This window comes from Anopheles darlingi, chromosome 3 (assembly GCF_943734745.1).
Source record: "Anopheles darlingi chromosome 3, idAnoDarlMG_H_01, whole genome shotgun sequence".
Classification (NCBI taxonomy): Eukaryota; Metazoa; Arthropoda; class Insecta; order Diptera; family Culicidae; genus Anopheles; species Anopheles darlingi.
In genome coordinates, this window is record NC_064875.1 from 51,337,514 (window position 1) to 51,357,041 (window position 19,528).

A 19,528-nucleotide genomic window follows, 5' to 3' on the forward strand; every position below is an offset into this window, starting at 1 on the left:
AGCCGGCCGCAAACTGTTTTGCTTTTACAGAAGCAACGCTATAGTTCCTGTTTGCCGGATAATTCGTTGTCCCCCCTTTCAGAATTACTAGCCTTAACATTTTGAAAAGCACTGTAGTCGTTTCCAAGAGAGCGAGACGCCCGCTAGTTTGTTGAGAGCGGTTTGAGTAAACGGCACACTAGAAGCGTTTCGTTTCGGTCATTCCGATTAATTAAAATGGATGGCTAATGTAGTAAAGATTCTACGTTTTGTTTTACCTGAAGTACAAAATTCAAGACTCAAGATTGCCCCACCAATTACATATTTGTCTCCCAAGAACCACAATCACAAAAACACGTTTTCATCCGGCACTGGCACACGCGTTCGTCCGCAACGGTACGCATCCAGTATGCCTGGGCCATGCTCTCTTGTTGCTCTCTCGTGTCCCATACGAATATTTTGTTGTTGGTGGAGAGATACCATCCTGGGGGATTCCAGTCCCACCCCCCGCGAGTTCGAGTTTTGAATGCGTGCGAGACGGATCGCCGTCGTTTGTGTCGTCGTGGAACGGTTATAGCAAGAGAGATTCACGGTCGTGTGGCGCGCTGTTAGTGCCACAAATCAAACATCAGCATCAGCCACACACCACCTGGTAACGGATTGCGGTCAGGGGGAGTCACAGCAGGCCACTTATGGTGCCATCTTCCTCACGTTTTCGCGTTTCTTGGCTGCGTATCTCGGTGTGTACTGTACCGTGCGCGAAAGGTGAAACCCCCCTCCCCATCCGGCAGGCCGCTGGAGTAGGCACCTGGAATCGGAAATGGGTCCCCTTCTGTGTCGTGCGTTGTGCGTGTGAAGAAAAGAGATAGCTGGAAAGAAACGAGCTCCCTCGTGGGATTCGTGGGGTGTTTTACGTGTCACTTTACGCCAGCTCTGGGGAGCAGCGGGCCACAAAACGGGTTGTGAACGGCGGAGGCAGCGGTGTTGGTGGTGTGAAAGTGCGAAACAGAGTAACGACGACCAACAAAGTAACCCAGATTATTGAGGTCTTCCTCTCTCCGAAAGATCACAGCAGGCTCCACACTGGAGCCCCACCGTCAAACGAGTGCTGTCCAGAATCTGGCATCCAAGTGTGTGTATGCGTGTGTATGTGTGTGAATGCAGCAGGTGAGCGGCGGTGGTTGACCGCAGCATCCTGCCCCACGAAAAGCTCCCCATCGCTGCATCAGCAACAGTATCTTATGTTGTTTTGTTCTCGCCACGCAATCCGGAACGACGGCGCATTCTCATCGGTGATCGTGTCGTGTAGCTCCCCTCTCAACACACCATCACCGGATCCATGCGCGTGTTCTGGAGAGGTCGATCGGCCTCGGTGTTAGTTTTTTTTGTTTATCCGCGCATTAGCGAGTAGCTGCTCACCTGCTTTTCGTCGCGCTTCTTCAAACGTGTTGACTCCGTTGGCCGTAGATCGCAGGTGAGTGTGCTTCCGTCCAGCCAGAGCTACCAGAATCTAGAAACTCTACTCACCGGTCGGCCGCCGTCAAGGTCCAGAACGTTCTCAAGCGGAACGATCGTCAGCAGCAGCAGCAGTAACGCCACTCCCGGTGAGTGTGTTTGTTCCGACCAAAAATGGTTCCACGTGAACATCGTGGAGCAAACGGACACACTTGCTACCGGGCCTCTTCGATCGCAGCAGTAGTTGATGTGAGCGTAAGCAACCGAAAACTTTATTGCTACCTAGTAGGCCTGAAAGTATATCCCTTTTGGGACACGCCTGGAAATGGATAAGGGCACGTGCCGGCAAAATAACCAAAATGGATGCCATCACGCACCGTATCACACGCCCGGAATTCGGAGAAGTTTCTTGTCAGAACATACCCCCAGACATCCATTAACTTCAATAAAAAACGACACGCTAGACGCAAAAATACGTTCCGCGCCATCTGCCATGCAACCGGTTTTTGGAAAATGTGGATCCCGATCGTCGGAATTCCATCTTGCTGCCATCTTGCCAGTGATGGCGGCCACAGCATCGCATCGCAGAGCAACAGCATCGTAGAGCAATCTTCGATTGACGTGGCCAAATGCAATCGAGGAGCGCTCGCTACTCGATGTTTGTTGTTCCAGTAATTACAATTTCGTTATCAAGTGCACTCACACACCAACCACACACACACACCGGTCTGTCTCGCGGACGAACGGATTTTGGTTGGAATCGATTCATACTATGGAACGCATTTCGGTGTCACGGGGACTCGGCATCATCGTCGTAGTCGCCGAGTGGTTGACATTTTTAAACGATGGCGCGTGGCGCCAGTGGGGCAGGAGAGCACCAGGAAATGATGATTGCTATCGCCGCTTAGCGCTGATCAACACACCACCCGAGCCGGCATCATCATCATCATTCGCTCGCTCGCGATCGTGCGCTGGTGTGTCGAAGTCGAAGTTCAAAGTCAAGCCTACTTGTTTACGATCGTGCCGGTGTGTGTGTGTGCGTGTTTGTGGGGTTGCATGCGTGTGCAGCAGAGCTACTAGCAGTGATGGTGGAGGGGACAAACCATAAAATCAGAAGTGGACATATGGATGGAACAGCTGGCCACGACGCGCGATGATAACAAACATCGGCATCCGCGGTCGCATGGCCTTCACTTGTAGCAGCGTTCAACGAATGTTTGAAATATGATTCATTTGACTAAATGTCAAAACGGGGTTTGCGCCGAGTTTTGCCGCCTACTATATGTTGCATACCGGCTCCAAAGGGTGGCATAGTGAAACCTTAGAAAGGTGGTTTAAACCCCCCTCCCCGTGCACCGTGGTTTTAATGATCGAAATGGCGCAAGGTTCCTGTTCCCAACGTTAGCACCGAGTGCAGCTGCTTGGATTTTCACGTTCCAGCGATATCGATCCAGTTTCGCAATGGTAGTAGCCGCCGCCCAAAGTGGTGGTAAAGATCCACCACATCTGTGGTAACTGGGAGTGCAATTTGCACCGAATGGCACGGGGACACATTAGCGTTGCAAAGCAATAATTCCGTTTATCGATGACGTGCGTGCTGCGAGACGTTACTGAGGCGAGGTTGCTCCACTCCATTATGCTTTTGATTATAATATATTCATTGCTTTACGTACCACTCACACTGATGAACAGATAAAGCGCCATTATGTACTTGCAGCGTCGTTATGGAGGTCGCCTTTTCTTGCAAAGCGACAGTTTCAGCAGAAATCCTTTGAATGACTTATCTTTTAAAGCGCTGCAGGTCTTCGAAAAGAGAATAAGAGAAGGGTCAAGAAACGAGAAACAATTCAATTTATCCCACCAAAGGGACTACTAAACGGCGGTTGGGTTGATTGAACACCCTGCGGATGATGGTCTTTCCCCATCGTTGCTTATTGGGTTCCGAAAATGAAATCCCATCCTTATCGCGTGGGACTCGACTATTCCCCGGTCAGTTCGTTTACTAATTTCCTCTTTTCATTTTCCATTCGGGTCAGGCCGACCTTTAGGGCAACCTTCGATACCGCCTTTGGGGCCAGTTCGAAGTGGATCAGATGCATTTGACTCAATTTGAAATTCAATATCTGACAGTCGATATCGGGCTTGATAAGTTACTATTTTCATTCAAATTTTTAATAAAATTATTTGAAATGAAAATTTAAATTCCTTTCGGATGCCTCAGTCACACAAACCGTGAGTACGTTACAGAACGCTGTTCCATGTCGTCCGCACATCGTTAGTTAGCGCACGTCGGCCGGGGTTCTACAACCTGACACCCGCCCAGTTCGCCGGAATGAGGACAAACTCACAAAGGACGAAAGGCAAGATGCTCTCGGGGCTTGGGCTTTCAACACAGCAGCCGCCCTTGCAGTCGCGGCAAGACGTTATACAAAATGTCGCCTTCAAGCCATTCTCCCTGAATAGCTCTCGACAAACGGGCAACCTTCGCGCTATGGTGTGGCAAAAGTGGGACCCCGAATGAACGAGAAAGTACTCCCCGATGTGGTGAAAGATACGTCTCCATTGTGCAATTATGATTGTAATTTACTTTGTCCTTCGCACAACGCAACCGCTGGCGCGCTGTGCGCTATGAAGATGTGCCGGCTAAATTTACATATCCTGAGACAGTCGGTAAAGGGGTTTGGAATATTTTCCAACACACATTTCGGTGTAACGTTTTTTTTAATAGTTGAATTCGTTTATCATCGCTTTAGTACACTTCTGAGCATCAGCACCGTTAACGGTACATCGCTCGCCGATCGTAGCTGACCTGTTGACTGTCTCGTTAGCAATACAATTCATCGCTCAACAGATGATGGCTGCCGGAATTTAGAACATGGTCTGCGCTGGGTGCGATGTACGTGCCGTTGCGAGAACACGAAACCCCATCCCCGAACTTGGCCGAATACAGATGAGCCCCTTGTTTGGAGACCGTTATGGCGGCATACACACACAAACCCGTCTCGGTACACAGAGCACTGGAGAAACACATTTCTTTCGTTTTCGGCTGCTGCTGGATAGACAGGATGCTACTGGAGCCATCGGAGCCTCTTTAGCTCAGTTGGCAGAGCGCTGGTCTTGTAAACCAGCGGTCGTGAGTTCGATTCTCACAGGAGGCAGTAATCAGATAGATGCTGAACTTAGAACTTTGGGTTATCCATCTCCCCTCCACCCACTACCCCACCCCAAGTTCTGTCAGTATTTTATTGGGTCCAATAAATATTTAAATAATGATAACCCTATCATTTATGATGGAGCTAGGAATTTGAAAGAGCAAAACACGACTGATGAACATCTCTCAATGAATCACGAAGGAAGATTGCATAACAAGAACTATTTATTACTTCTACTTCTAAACTCTGCGGATTTCAGGCTGAAGATTACAAGTTTTCAGAGTAGAGAGAGAAACTGTTTTTTTTTATTCGCTATAAGAAGCGTGCGAACCTCAGTGCCTTCAGCTTGGGAGCACAATATCCGTAAGCAATTAACATACATATTTCAGAAACCATTCCGAGCGGCGCTACCTAGAATACGTCCGCTTGAAGTTTGCAATAATGAATTTATAATCCACTCGCTCCAGTGGAGTGTAAGTCAGGTTGCCGTTGCACAATAGCCGGTACAAAGTCTCATCGTTAATCAACTTTCGTACAGAAAAGGTGGAATATCATTTACAATCTAAAAGTAAAATGATCTACCTGAGATGGTTGAGTGTGGGAGGGATCTGAAACACCCCTTAATAATATTGCGCTTCATGTTACAGTCGCTTGTTTTAAAAATGGATAAACCGAGCGTACTTCAAATCAATTCTCATAACAAGAATCGCCTGGAAAATAATGTGTATAAAATGCAATATTGCAAGAAACCTTCGCATTCTTCGGAAAAGATAAATTTCATCTTCATCATTTTCCATTAAACCCACCATCACCGTGAAATGTTAGACAATGAATGTTGTGCCCTCTTTTTGTCCCTCTTGTACGTTGGAAATTCCTCCAAAATTCTCGCTTTCTTGGGACGAAAATGGAATCTCCCTTGGCACGAATCGGCTGCCTGGTGAATAGAAAACGAATAAAAAACAAAGTGACGAGATGGAAAACAGTGGAGCTTCCTTGGTATCCGCGAGGAGATGTGTTCACTTCTTTTGCTTTGCTCGAAGAAGTGAGCATGGATACGTTAAACAGTTTGCTCCCGTACCTCGAGGGCCTTCGAATGATTGTGTTTGTTACGATACCGCCGGCAGAACAAAGGTTATGGGGCCTTGCACAACTTGAAACAATTTGTTTTCGATTCCATTCCATGCCGAACGCCTGCGGACACACGCGATCTTTAAGGTACATCATTCGAGCAAAGCACTCCAAGAGACGCCCGTGAAACCGTAGCTTGAATCAAGCAAACCACCGGAAAGGACGAATGACATCTGTCAACGCGGGCGCACTCTAGAGAACACTTCCACAGCGCGAGGATGGAATGCTAAATTGTTGAAAAGATTGCTTGGATAAGGCACAAGATGTGTGGGAAAATGGGGGAAAACTTTTCTTTGAGCGAAGAAATTCCCTTCATTACTCCGAGGCCGGTATCGAGGTGTGCCATGGAGTAACCTTCGTGACTTAACATAGCTTTACTTGGGAGAAGGGGGGTTGGACAATGTTGGAACAAATGTTTGGTCAAGGAGTGCGGTTTCTCCCTTTTTCAAGGCGTGTTGGAATGTTTTCCGATGCTCCAGAAAACTTCTACAAAGTGAAAATTTCACAGTCTATGCTCTACTGACCCTGGGCGGTTCAGGTTGAGGTAAACTTGTAAGTGGTACCTGTTGTAATAAGCGGTACTGGCTTACCCAAGAGAGCTAATAAACCAAGAAGTAGTCTAACTATGCTTTTTTGTGTAATAAACTTATAACAACCGTTGGTTTGTACCTTGTTTTTATTACGCTCTGTGTCGACAATCTTAACAGCCAGGTTATTATAACATGGGCCTAGCTTCATGTTGTTTGTTTTTTATCGCAAACAACATAATATCGCCCTGGTTTACATACATATTTTGCTTTCAAAAACAACACCATATCCTTTCTTTACTCACATGCTGGTTTAAAAAGAATCTACTGGTCGCAAATGTTCTATTTGAGACCATGGAAAACTATTAAAATCATTTGTTTGCAAAGTATGAGAACTACTGCTACGAAAAAACGAAAAATAATCTACATCAGTTGCAGCCTCATAAACCGTGTTCAGTAAGTTGGAAATTGTGATCAAAAGATCATCTCTGACCGATCCCTACACGATTGGTATTGGAATCTTTATCGAAGTCTTGCTCTAATAGAATTGTTATCGTGACTAGTGGCAACGGCCGCCATCACCAACGGTACTCTTATCCAACATCTTAGTCAACCAGGCACGACTTCATGATTCCTTTTCCTTTCCAATCTCGCACTCCCACCACCACACACTCACTATCTTTCTTTGCACATTTTTTTTCTTCTGGGGAATCCAAAAATTAACCAACTTCACAATGAATGTTTTACTCGGCTTCAAAAAACCGCGAAGGTCCGGGTGCTCGTCCCCGTAGGCCGGCGGTTGGATGATGGTTTGTTTGCTTGTTTGTTTATTTATTTATCGATAAGCGGTCGGCGGCGGTTTTTTTGGTGTCTTCGGTTGGCATGCCGGTGGCTGGACGCTGAGAGCAGCGTTTCAGGTTCAACCGAGTGGTGGTTGGGGTTGGCTTTGGTTCAAGTATCGGCCAACCATTGCAGTCAAACTTTAAACATCTCCCACCCCTAAAAGCCAGCATTTGCATGGTGAACGCGTGCGTGCTGCTCGCGTGCGTCCGTGCCCGGTAGGAAGTGTATCGTGACCATGAATGTAAGTCGAAGGGAGCAACTGCCACACTTTCCGCACTCACACCAACTGCGAGATTCTCTTCAAAATCCCCTGTACTTCGGACGTCGAAATGATGGGGCACCATTACCGGAATGCGACCTTAATGCGTGGGGGAGATGTTCGCATATCCATTTCTGTTCAATTTCAGTGAACAGATGCCGCCTGGCCACATCCAGACCAATCTGTACTGACGCTCCGCTCTGCTTAGGCCATCTCAACGAACTTCCCACTTAAAAGCTTTATCCTGCGGCCACCTTAATGCGCCCCCGTGAGAACCATCTCATCTGAAATCCCATCCCAGGCAATCCACTAACGACGATTACCACTACAGTCACTTTCACCACCAACACCAGCGATGCGGTGGTGGAAGCGTCCTCCTCGCATTAAAATCTCACTTTCATCGGCAGCATCTGGCCGGCTACCAGAAACGAATGGAATCACTGGAACGTGAAATGTGATAGGGGGTGTGCCGTGGATGGTGTCGTACAAGAACACCGGGACCAATCCCCGGTCCACGATGACCCTGAAACACGTGAGAGGGAACCCCGTTACGGTAAGCGCCTTGAAAGCGGCACTATGATGGACTTGGATGCTTGGACGTGCTTTGCATTCCCAAATGTATTTGTGCTAGGGCCACTCAACCCCGCCCGAATATTACGAACGGCTGACAGTGGGCCCAGAAGCCAAATCAGGATTTTATAATGGCCCTATCCACTGGTGTGTGCCGTCCTCGATAAAGAAGTGCCGGATGGATTCCGACTTCAGATGTTTAAATGTACTGTGAGCCATCTAGAGAGGGAGAGGGAGACTAGGAGAAGCAGAGAGCTCGGTGTTTAGTTGTGCAAATAAAGAAATGATTTACGCCTAGCGGGCAGATGAGCAGATGATGCGAAGTGACGGGCATGTTATCTTAACGCATACTTATGCTACCGTTGTCCAGCACGAGTGTTCACGAGATGCACGAGATGTTCTTTCTGCTCCCCCCCCCCCCCCCCCCCCCCGCGTGTCGGTTCGTGGCGCTGTAACTAAGGCTAATAAATTAAATCGTTGTTTGTGCTGCCGCGGTGACCGCGCTGTTGACGCAGACAGACAGCTAAATGTGTGTCGCACGTCAAGCGCCGTGCTTTTACGAGCCGCCTGGCTTATGTTATGGCGCACGGTCCATCGCTATCTTACATTCCCCTAATCGTTAATCGTTTTACTTTGCTTGTAAACGATTTGCAGCCCAATTAGGTGTTTGCTCAGATTGATTAATTGCTTTTTATTGAGGTTTTAAATTGCTTCACGGCGTGTACTCGATTTGTTGGACATTACTGTGGGTACTGCTCGGTTATGTCAGTATTAAAGAGATGGGGAGCGAACCATTCGAAACGAAGGTACCGTTCCGTTGAAAGCGAAAGAGCGCATAAAATAACACACTTCCTGGTGCTGCTACTAACAGTAAACGCACAAGGACTACGACACGATGACACGCCGTGCTCGTTAGTATTCCGCTTTATGACCCTGAAGCAGCAACAGAAACTGGACACTGCTGGACATGTTGATGACATGCTGGTTTAACACAGCTTGTCTCACACATTCCAGCCGACACATTCATTCTAACAACAAACTAGCTCGTCGACCGTATCCAGTAGTCACACAAACACACACACAGGCGCGCGCGTGAACACACGTCAACCTCTGCTACCTTCTGTGCAATGGTCACGTAATCGGCATCGTTCCTTGGTCCAGCTAATGCCGGGTGCCGGAACCGGTGGATAGCTCTAGCTCGTAGTCTCACAGGAATTCAATCTCGCCCCTTGGCGACGGAATTGTTATCATCGTCTGCGGTGCGAACTGTTGCGTTGCGGTTGCGGGGACATCTTCTATCTATCAATAGACACCTGATGACACCCATCCCACGCCTCCATCAGGAGCGGCTGCAGAAACAGTGATTTGTGTCCTTTGCTATGATGAGCCTTAGGCATTTGGGTCCGATTAGCAAACCAGGATGGGGAGCGAGACCGACTGACGTTGGAATGATGACAACGTGACATACTCATTAGTCCCATTCTGTGGTCCCAGACCTCGGCCGCTGGAAACTACTCTACGTCTCCAATGGGATCAATTGGAATTGGCTGCCATGATGCTAGAGGCAGCATAGTGGAGCAGCAAATCATTAACAGTTTCACTCACACTGGGTGCCGAGTCCGTAGTTCTGTTCCAGTTGCTGGTGAGAGGGATTTTCATTTCCCTGATTCCGGATGTGCGCCTTCCTCCTTCCCGGGCATTAGTAGCAGTCGTGTGTACGGCCTGTCATAACCGGTAGCGCAGTGTTCGTCTAGAATGCATAATACCTTGCTTGCCTGGTACAGAAACATAAACCTACGGACCGTTGGTTTGAAACGCTCAAACACACAAACACAGAGACCGACACCGACCGACGGTTCGGTGGATCGCAGAACGAGCTGCAAGTTATTGTATTTCTTTTCACTTGTACCGAAGAGGCGGGTGGTCTATTGGAAAGCAAAGAAAGGGAAGAGGAGGTTCCAGTAAAAACGATACAAACGGAAAACCGTTTGTGGCTCGGAAGGGCCCGGTCGGTAACAGCATCGTAACAAGAAGCATAACTACGGAAACCATACGGAAATGCCAATTAGACGGTGGCGAATGATTGTGAAACACCCGATCCGTTGGGGAGAAGTCGGTCGGTTTGTGTGGTCGGTTCTAGGTCCAATGGTGAAGCCACTAGCACCACGTGCAACGTCATTTTCGACTTCGAGGTTAGTCCTTGGCTGGTGTTAGCTACAGACACCAACAACACATACTAGTTCCCTCTCATATGTCGTTTTGTGAATGAAATACGGAGTGATTTTGCTAGCTTTGTGAGCTATGTTTGCGCAGAAAACGTACATAATGAGGTCATTAAACATTGTGCTTGAGTAGAGTGCTGGTGGATATGTAAGGAGCAGCTGCTCGTAGCACAGAACTGGAAGTCGGAACGTCGGTACGAAGCTGCTAGCGAAAAGCGGAAGGAATTTACTGATTTCTGTTTTGCCGGTCCCGCCTAAACACATACGGCTTATCTACACCTTCTACAGAGCCCGTGCGTGGTCCGTGGGCCGTGGGATCCTTTACGAACAACGAGATACCATGCGTCTCCATTTTGGCGCGTGAGACGAGGTATGGACCGGAAAATAGGTTATTGATTTTTCCCTCGAATTTATCCGTCCCACAGGCCAGTCCGGGTGCCGGGAGTGTATGGTTTGGTGGATAAGCGAGCAGACCACAGTACGTACAGTGACTGACCGAAATAGTCGTTACACTTTGTGTGCGTCGCAAGTAGTATGTACTACCTCCTTATAATGTCCAAAGGTACAAATCGATGACTATTTCATGAGTGTTTTTACAGACAAAGAGATGATGGTCACGACGGGACGTGCCTTTCTCCGTCCGTTACTGTACCGCCAAGAAGGTATGCAAATGGGAATGGTTCAACGATTCAAACGTTCGCTGCTACGTATGTCGAACATACGTAGCGCACGATTGATTAGCACAATTACGGTCAATTGATCGAACGGCCAGCGATCGGCCAGTGGTCTGGTTTTTTCGATGCCTCTCTCCCGCCCGCCGTTGCCTTCCTTCCTTGATATAGTCCCATGACGTCAGGGGCTGGATCAGGTCGGAGCAGAGGAAGCGTTGTTTATTTGCTTCCTTTCTTCAACCGTTGGCCACAGGGGGGTGTGGGCCGATGTGAAAGGTATGTGTGAGAGGTACCATGCCGAGAGTTCCACGAACATTGCCAGATCACCGAACTGAACCGGACTCCGGACTGATCTTCTCTTTGGTCTATTTTGGCAGACTTCGCGGACTTCTGGCGGCTGATTCGCGGGGCCGGACCTGTTCCTCCGGGGTTCCGGGGTGCCCAGAGAAGCGTGAACCGATCAGTAACTCTTACTTTCGATGCCCGATGTGTTTACAGTACATTCGTTGTACCGCTGCGCACTTCGCGCTTCCAAACCGCAGCATCAGACACCTTCACCTTTGGATGCGAACCTCCGTGAACATGCGCATGCTGTTATGGTGCTGCCAATGCGAGAACACACGAAACAATGTGGCAAACATCGGCTTTCCGGAGGGAAGGAACACGATAGAATGGTGGAAGGTGGAACGAATAAAGACCGAGGGCGCTGAAGATGGCGCATTGTTTGGATAATATTTCTAATCAAATTGCATCAGAGACATGAGCCAAGATGGTGGCGGCCAACAGTCGCCAACCGTGTGGCTGATATCCGAATACCGATCTCGCTGTATTTCGCAAAACTTGCAAACTGATTTGCGGCACACGCACACAGATGATCGCTCTCGGTTCGGCTGAGCGTGGATTCATTTTTACACGCTGATCGAAATCGAAATCGGATGTTTGTGCTTGCGCGCGACTCGGTGTGGATCGAACGGACGATAAAAAAGGGGAAAAGGCCTCGCAATATGAATGAAACGCCAACCAGCGAGACGTTTTAGGAGCATTTACGTAAGAGTGAGAACGGAGTAATTTATGCAGGTGCGATGCAACGCGCATACAATTACCGCACGATATACGAATGTGAGTCCGAGAGCGTCCGAGGGCGGCAGCTACGGCTTTTGGACGATCCAGCAGAGGGATGAGTTTCTTCCGTCGAGGGGCGGTGCAGTGTGGAAGCCGCTACATCTCCACCAGCATGGTCATCTTGTTTGTTTATGCACTTTGCGTGGCTATGCCCCAGGGAGGGATAGCTGGACCGCCGTTAGTGTTGCTTTGCTTGGCTGGTGATTGACTGTAAGATGATCGTCACAATCACCTGACGAGGAGCACTCCACAGCGATGGCCATGTGAACTTGTGGAGACTGCACTGTGTGATACGGTGTTACTGTTGAAGTTTCAAGTGCGCCCATGTTTAGAACGTTTCTCTGATTTCCAAGGTTTCCCCCCTCTCTCTCTAGAGGTAGGTGGAATTTTATAAATTCGTTAGAATTTTTGATAATAATGAAAAAATCTGTACAAGTGTTCTTGAATATTTAATTTATCTTCATTTAAATAATCTTCATAAGATGTGACGCACCTTTAACCGACTTTTTCACTACCTCTTTACGCTCAGTCAAAGCTTCCAATACGAACAGCAGGCCACGTACTGGATGCTGTGTGCGTACTAGTCAATACAAAAATCACACGAGTTTAAGCCAATGACGAACATTTATTACCCCAATTAGAGCTTCTTGTTATCAATTATGCACTGTGAAATTTTCTCAGAGTTAGTTGACACAAAAGATTTTTAAAAAGTTGTTCAATTTCATTATCGTTTGCGTTTTGTCCAATTACTTGCTCAAATCAACCTGTTTTTTTTTTAATTGACTCATGTTGTTGAGAGGTATAAGCTTTCTGTATAAATATACAAATGTTATTGAAATAGGGTCCAACTCGCCATTTATCTTTCGCAAATAGCCATTTCTCTTTCTTTATCCCAAACATATTGGGTTGAATGATTTGCAAACTTTCCTTACGAATTTATAAAATAAACAAAATTCCTCTACCTTGGCCATTCAAAATAGACGGCAAGTATAGCTATACTCTATCCTTTCCAAAAAAACACCTGCATTAAATATGGCGACCATTGTTCATAAATTGCCTGTCATATGCGCTGGAATTCCCATAAATTTTTGCTCTCCTGCTCCACCATTCGAAAGGAAAAGAAACACATTGTCCCCCCGCTCGGAAAAACGCTTGCATTGTATTTTTATTATTAGCTAAGTGTGAACGTGAAATGCGAAGCACCAAAACGACTGTCTGGTTAGCTGGCAGTTGGTTGTGTGGTTGTTCATTAAAAAGACGTTTGATCTGACCATCGAGGTGTCGAGTCCATCGTTTCGCAATTTTCCGTTCGCTAAAAAACAGAACAAAAACAGAGCGAGAACCGTATCTTCTGGTCCGTTTTTCTACCAAACCAAGCAATCCATGCCACGATGCTGCTGCTGCTGCTGCTCCGTTCGTAATGATCCGACAATTGAGCCATTCCAGTCGGAAAGGGCCACGGGCAACACAATTTTCATTTCCGCTCTAGCTTGCACCCTGACCGAACGCGGTGTCCTGGGAGTGAGCTCCTTTTCATCCTCTTGTACCCTTCATCATCCTTCTTTCATTCGGGCGCGCCATTCCTCTTCGCCTATTAATATCTCGGTTTCGTTTTCCATTTTCCAGATGTTCGTGCCACTTGACCAACATCACTGCATTGTCTGTTGTCCCTGAGTAAGCGAGAAACACCAAAGCGCCAAGCGAAGGACTCGAGCACAAAAAATCTAGGTTTAAGTGGGCGAGGACTTCAAGTGTAATCAACGCCGATCGTGGATCGTGATAGCAGAGAAGCATCGTGCCTCGGGAGGCAGGATAAATGCATTTTTAGAAAGGAAAAAAAAAGCAGGAAGAATTCCACAGATACCCCAACACACATAGATACACACAAACACACTGACCGCCACCCAACGCCACAATGGGGGACAGTACAATGGGCTCGGTGAGCTTCCTCCATCTCGGAGACATCGTATCCCTCTACTCGGAGGGCAGTGTGTCCGGATTTCTCAGTACACTCGGGTAAGTTTCATACGGTGCGCGCGCTAATCGATAAGGCGCACTCGTCACTGGCACCACTAACCACCACCATCTTCCCATCTCTTCCCAGCCTCGTCGATGACCGTGTGGTCGTGTGTCCCGGGGCGGGCGATCTCAACGATCCGCCGGAAAAGTTTCGCGATTGTCTCATCAAAATCTGCCCAATGAACCGCTACTCGGCCCAGAAGCAGTTCTGGAAGGCGGCCAAACAGAGCACCACAACGAACACCGACACGAGTTTGCTGAAGCGGTTACACGTATGTTGATAATGCTCTTTGGGGATTGCGGGTTTGGTGGTCTGGCGGTGCAGGCGTTTGTTTTTGATTGTCGAGAGAGACTGGACCGTAAAGTTGTTTGTTGCCGTCTGTTCCGTAGGGTCGGTCTGAATGAAAGGTTTACCAGAGCGTTCTGAAGCGATTCTGGCGAAAGTTTCTTGTAGCCAGCTGAAAGTCTTTGGTAAATTACAGTTCGTTTAGTCAGAATTACATTTTATTCTGGCAATTCTTGCACCAGTGGTGGGTCGATGCTGTCGAGTGTGGCTTTGTCATGCGATTAGGCATGAATTGTGATCAATTGTGGCCTTAAAGCACATCTCAATGATATGAACAAGTTTCAGTAGAATTGTCCTGGGATAGCGAGACAAAAATCTGCAGTTCTTGTGCCTGCTATACGCATTTGAAACAATCTAAAATGTATAGAATTTTTGTTTTGCATAATGCTTCCCAAAGAAACAGTTTTTGAATACCTCCTTTCGTATATATTTAACCGTTTGCATGTTTAGGAATCATTTACATGTGCAAACCCTTTTTCATATAACAATTCAGTTCATATCCTGCATAAACTCACTGTTTTATATAATTTCTCGACAGCAAAAGAATATCTCGATAGAAAACCGAATCCGCATCCATTAGTGTAGTGAATGTCTGAAATTATGGAAAAGGAAAACCTATTTTCAAATTAAAGTAACCTTATGAAATGTGCATGAAAATCTTTTGAACAGAATGATGACACATTAGTCATCGATCAAGCAGAAGAATTGTATTCATATTTGTAACGCATCCAGATTATTAATGAAAAGATCGCTACCACTTCAAATGTGTTCGCTGTTTCGCTCAATACTCTAACTCCTTATACCATATGCAAGGGCATAATAAAGATAGGTATTCTGGTCAACCCCCATACCAGTCAGGTGACCAGCTTTTCGTTGGTACGGTTATGAATTGGAAAACTTTTTCCATTTCATCTTTTCGGTGCAAACACAACTTTGCTATTTTGAACGACTCTTTTGACGTCAACATATTTCCCACGGGGAAAGTTGCAATGTACTGACCCTTCGTTTTACCAATTTCCCCCCTCCATCTTCTCGCACAGCATGCAGCCGAGATTGAGAAGAAGCAGAATGAGTCGGAAAACAAAAAGCTGCTCGGTACGGTCGTACAGTATGGTAGCGTGGTGCAGTTGCTGCATCTCAAATCGAACAAGTACGTTACGGTCAACATCCGGTTGCCGGCCCTGCTGGAGAAGAACGCGATGCGCGTCTACCTGGATGCGAACGGTAACGAGGGCTCCTGGTTCTACATCATGCCGTTCTACAAGCTGCGCTCGGCCGGCGACAACGTAGTGGTGAGCGATAAGGTCATCCTGAAGCCCGTCAATGCCAACCGCCAGAATCTGCACGTGGCGGCCACGTACGAGCTGCCGGACAACCCGGGCAGCAAAGAGGTGAACGTACTGAACTCGTCCACCTCCTGGAAGATCACGCTGTTTATGGAGCAGCGCGAAAACCAGGAGGACGTGCTGAAGGGGGGCGATGTGGTGCGGTTGTTTCACGCCGAACAGGAAAAGTTCCTCACGATGGACGAATACAAGAAGCATCAGCACGTGTTCCTGCGGACGACCGGACGGAGCAGTGCGACGGCCGCCACCAGCAGCAAGGCCCTGTGGGAGGTCGAGGTGGTACAGCACGATAGTTGCCGCGGTGGTGCCGGCCACTGGAACTCTCTGTTTCGCTTCAAGCATCTCGCCACCGGGTACTATCTGGCGGCCGAGATCGATGAGGACATTTCGCGCACGGAAAAGTCAAGCAGCTCGAGCCATCCGGCCGGTGGTGACTCGTTTCGCCTCGTGCCAGTTCCACACTCTACCGACATTGCATCCGTCTTTGAGCTAGACTCGACGACGATTACGCGACCGGAGGGTTTGGTGCCGCAATCGAGCTACGTCCGGTTGCGACACCTATGCTCCAACACTTGGGTTCACGCGACCTCCGTACCAATCGATATCGACGATGATAAACCGGTCATGTCGAAGGTCGGCTGTTCGGCGATCAAAGAGGACAAGGAAGCGTTCCAGCTGATCCCGGTTTCGCCGGTCGAGGTGCGTGATCTGGACTTTGCGAACGATGCCTGCAAGCTGCTGTTGGCGATGAGCACGAAGCTAGAGAATGGGTCGATCTCATCGAACGAGCGACGCTCGCTGATTGCCCTGCTGCAGGACATTGTGTTTTTCATCGCAGGCCAGGAGAACGATCAAAACAAATCGGATGCACTCGATCTGACGATCAACAATCCGAACCGCGATCGGCAGAAGCTGCTACGGGAACAGTACATCCTGAAGCAGCTGTTCAAGATCCTGCAGGGCCCGTTCCAGGAGACGAAAACGAACGATGGACCATTTCTGCGGATCGATGAACTCGGTGATCCGAAAAATGCTCCGTTCAAGAACATCTTCCGGCTGTGCTACCGGATCTTGAAGCTTAGCCAGCAGGATTACCGCAAAAACCAGGAGTACATCGCTAAACATTTTGGGCTGATGCAGAAGCAGATCGGGTACGACATCCTGGCGGAGGATACGATCACCGCGCTGCTACACAACAACCGGAAGCTGCTCGAGAAGCACATTACGGCGGCGGAGATCGAAACGTTCGTCGGACTGGTGCGCAAAAATATGCAGAGCTGGCAGTCGCGCTTCCTGGACTATCTGTCCGATCTGTGCGTTTCCAACAAGAAGGCGATCGCCGTGACGCAGGAGCTGATCTGCAAGAGTGTGCTGAGTGCGAAAAATGCCGATATACTGATCGAAACGTTTCTACGGGAGGTCGACGATGATCCACTCGGCTATCTGAGTGAGCTCGAGCGCGGTAACCGGGAGTTTACGGAGATACGGGAGGTGGACGAGTCGATCTCGGGTGGTGATGCGGCAGGCCAAGGTGGAAAGGATGGCGAAGGTGGAAAACGAAAGCTGGATGAGAAGAAACGATACGAGGTGGTGCTTATGTGGCAGAATCGAACAGTAAGCGCGGTTGTGGCGAGGAGGAGTTGCAGTTTTTTTACCACATTTTCTACTTCATTTCAGCAATCAAAATCCATGAGCCGGTTAGCGCAGGGATTGAAAATTGGGCGCACGACCGATATAGCCATCTTGGACTACTACCGTCACCAGCTGAACCTGTTCTCAAACATGTGCCTTAATCGGCAGTACCTAGCACTGAACAATCTGTCTCCACACCTCGACATCGATCTGATCCTGCGCTGCATGTCAGACAAAACGGTTCCGTACGATCTGAGGGCCTCGTTCTGTCGATTAATGCTGCACCTGCACGTCGATCGGGATCCCCAAGAACCGGTCACTCCGGTCAAGTACGCCCGACTTTGGTCAGAAATACCGACCGTCATGTCGATCAACGAGTAAGTGTTCATCTGCTGATCTGCGTGACCATTCCAACAATTCCAACTATTTTTCAATCGTTCACTCGCACAGTTATGACATCGAGAAGCAGGTGGACAGCAACAAAGAAGCGGTCCGGGCACGGTTTAACAAAACCATCGCCTTCGTCGAGGACTATCTGTGCAATCATGTGGTATCCAAGATGTGGTTCGCCGACCAGGACCAGAACAAGCTGACGTTCGAGGTGGTGAAACTGGCGCGCGATTTGATCTACTTCGGCTTCTACAGCTTCAGTGATCTGTTGCGGCTCACGAAGACACTGCTCAACATTCTGGACTGTGTGTCGAGCAGCGAGGCGGATGGTACCGGTCTACCGACTGGCCACATCGATTGTAAGTGCAAAAGCCCCCTGTGTATGCTTCATACACGCCCCGAACAGAATAGTGGGATGCTCTTTCTTTAAACCGATATTCCGACGTTCGTTGTGATTGTTGTTCATGTGTCTTTAAATTACATGCAGATGCCGTTTCGCTTCTACAAACTGCATCATCTGATCCGAGCTCTCGGAAATCTCGTCGATAACAACACGTTGGCATTGCATTGCTCTTTTTCTCTCTATGTTTGCCTAATAGGTTCTGCTGCTAGATGTGTTAACCGATTATTTGTTTTGTCCAATTTGATGCCGTCCGGCTGTTGCGCCATCATTGTCTATGCCTATTTGTTGGAGGATGGCTTATACGTTCATTGCAAATCGAGAGTTCTTGTTTAGCTCGTTCCCATCAGCGCCTTGTTACTAACAGTTTGCACCCTCCTCGGTGGTGGTCACCATTCGGGGTTTATATTCGCTTTCGGGAATGCAGCAGAGGGAAAGGAACCGGCAGCACCAACAATCGCCGTTACAGGCGAAGGACCAGCATCGGCATCGGGTAAAGGGATGGGTGTTTGTAAGCAGGATGCTGCGGAAACGGGATGCGGGAAGTTAACAAGTGAATTCGGAATGCCACAAAAGTTTAATCGTTCCGCGTCCACCGTGGCCGTACTGGCGGCTATCGAGGCAACGAAACCATCCAAATTTCGTTCCGGAAGCATCCCGGAAGTCGGTACGGGTGGTGGGGCCGGTAATGGGTCTAGTAGTAGTGTTGGCGCTGATGCTGGGGCTAGTGCCAGCGGTGGTGGTGGGGGTAAGTTGTAATGTCCGTGTGCCGTTGCTGTGTGTATGTGTGCCGTTGCTTTGCATCCTTTGTGCTTCCTTAATTTTGTAGGCAATTATGGTTTTGCGTAATGTTACATTTCCTGTTAGTAGTTTTGCTCACACCGTTTGGTATGTTTCGTTTTGTTTTTTTGTTTTTTTATTGTGCTCGCGTAAACTGCGCTTTTCTGGTACCCTTTACACAAATGCACGCACCCCGATCCATACGTAATACGAAGCACCGATTTGGATGGACACACGAGGCACAACCTGTAGGTATCATATTATTTTAGATCCTAGAAGGGGAGCATTAGCTATACTGTTGTCATAAATTCATCATCAGACAAATTTGTGCTAATGCCAACATCATCTCCTACACATTTCCCTTTGCAAAAGAAACATAATGGACCCCGGATTCCGGAGTATGCAATGTAGAATGCTCTGGGGCTGATTTGTGATCGCGATAAAACCTACTAATTGAAATCTTAGCTACTGCAGAGGTTGACCCAGTTCGGGCATCGTTATTTCATACAAGGGTTTCTCGACAGTTGCCATCATGCTTTGGATTCATTTGAGAACCCAGCAGCAGCTGATGGGCAGGGCTGATAATCTCCTGAAAGTCCGCTGCAGGATATCTTTTACATTAATTTAATTAAGTTGTCACCACGAATGTCCAACTAATTGGCTCAGTATTGCACTAGTAGTGGTAGT

General features: G+C 48.1%; 1 protein-coding gene and 1 non-coding gene across 3 annotated transcripts in view; both read left to right on the forward strand.

The window, feature by feature from the left end:
• Positions 1–504: 504 nt before the first annotated feature.
• LOC125955778 (inositol 1,4,5-trisphosphate receptor) overlaps positions 505–19,528 on the forward strand; it is a 26,988-nt gene continuing 7,964 nt past the window's right edge. The window contains exons 1-7 of one of the 2 annotated variants that reach the window (XM_049686930.1): positions 505–1,453; positions 13,555–13,944; positions 14,033–14,219; positions 15,334–17,253; positions 17,317–17,648; positions 17,722–18,020; positions 19,057–19,089. In XM_049686930.1, the coding sequence (XP_049542887.1) occupies positions 13,844–13,944; positions 14,033–14,219; positions 15,334–17,253; positions 17,317–17,648; positions 17,722–18,020; positions 19,057–19,089 (2,872 nt within the window). In that variant the 5' untranslated portion in view covers positions 505–1,453; positions 13,555–13,843. The remainder of the gene's footprint in view (positions 1,454–13,554; positions 13,945–14,032; positions 14,220–15,333; positions 17,254–17,316; positions 17,649–17,721; positions 18,021–19,056; positions 19,090–19,528) is intronic. The other variant, XM_049686931.1, reaches the window with a different exon arrangement.
• Trnat-ugu (transfer RNA threonine (anticodon UGU)) lies at positions 4,520–4,592 on the forward strand. The gene has a single exon. It is a non-coding gene; the product is annotated as a tRNA-Thr (tRNA).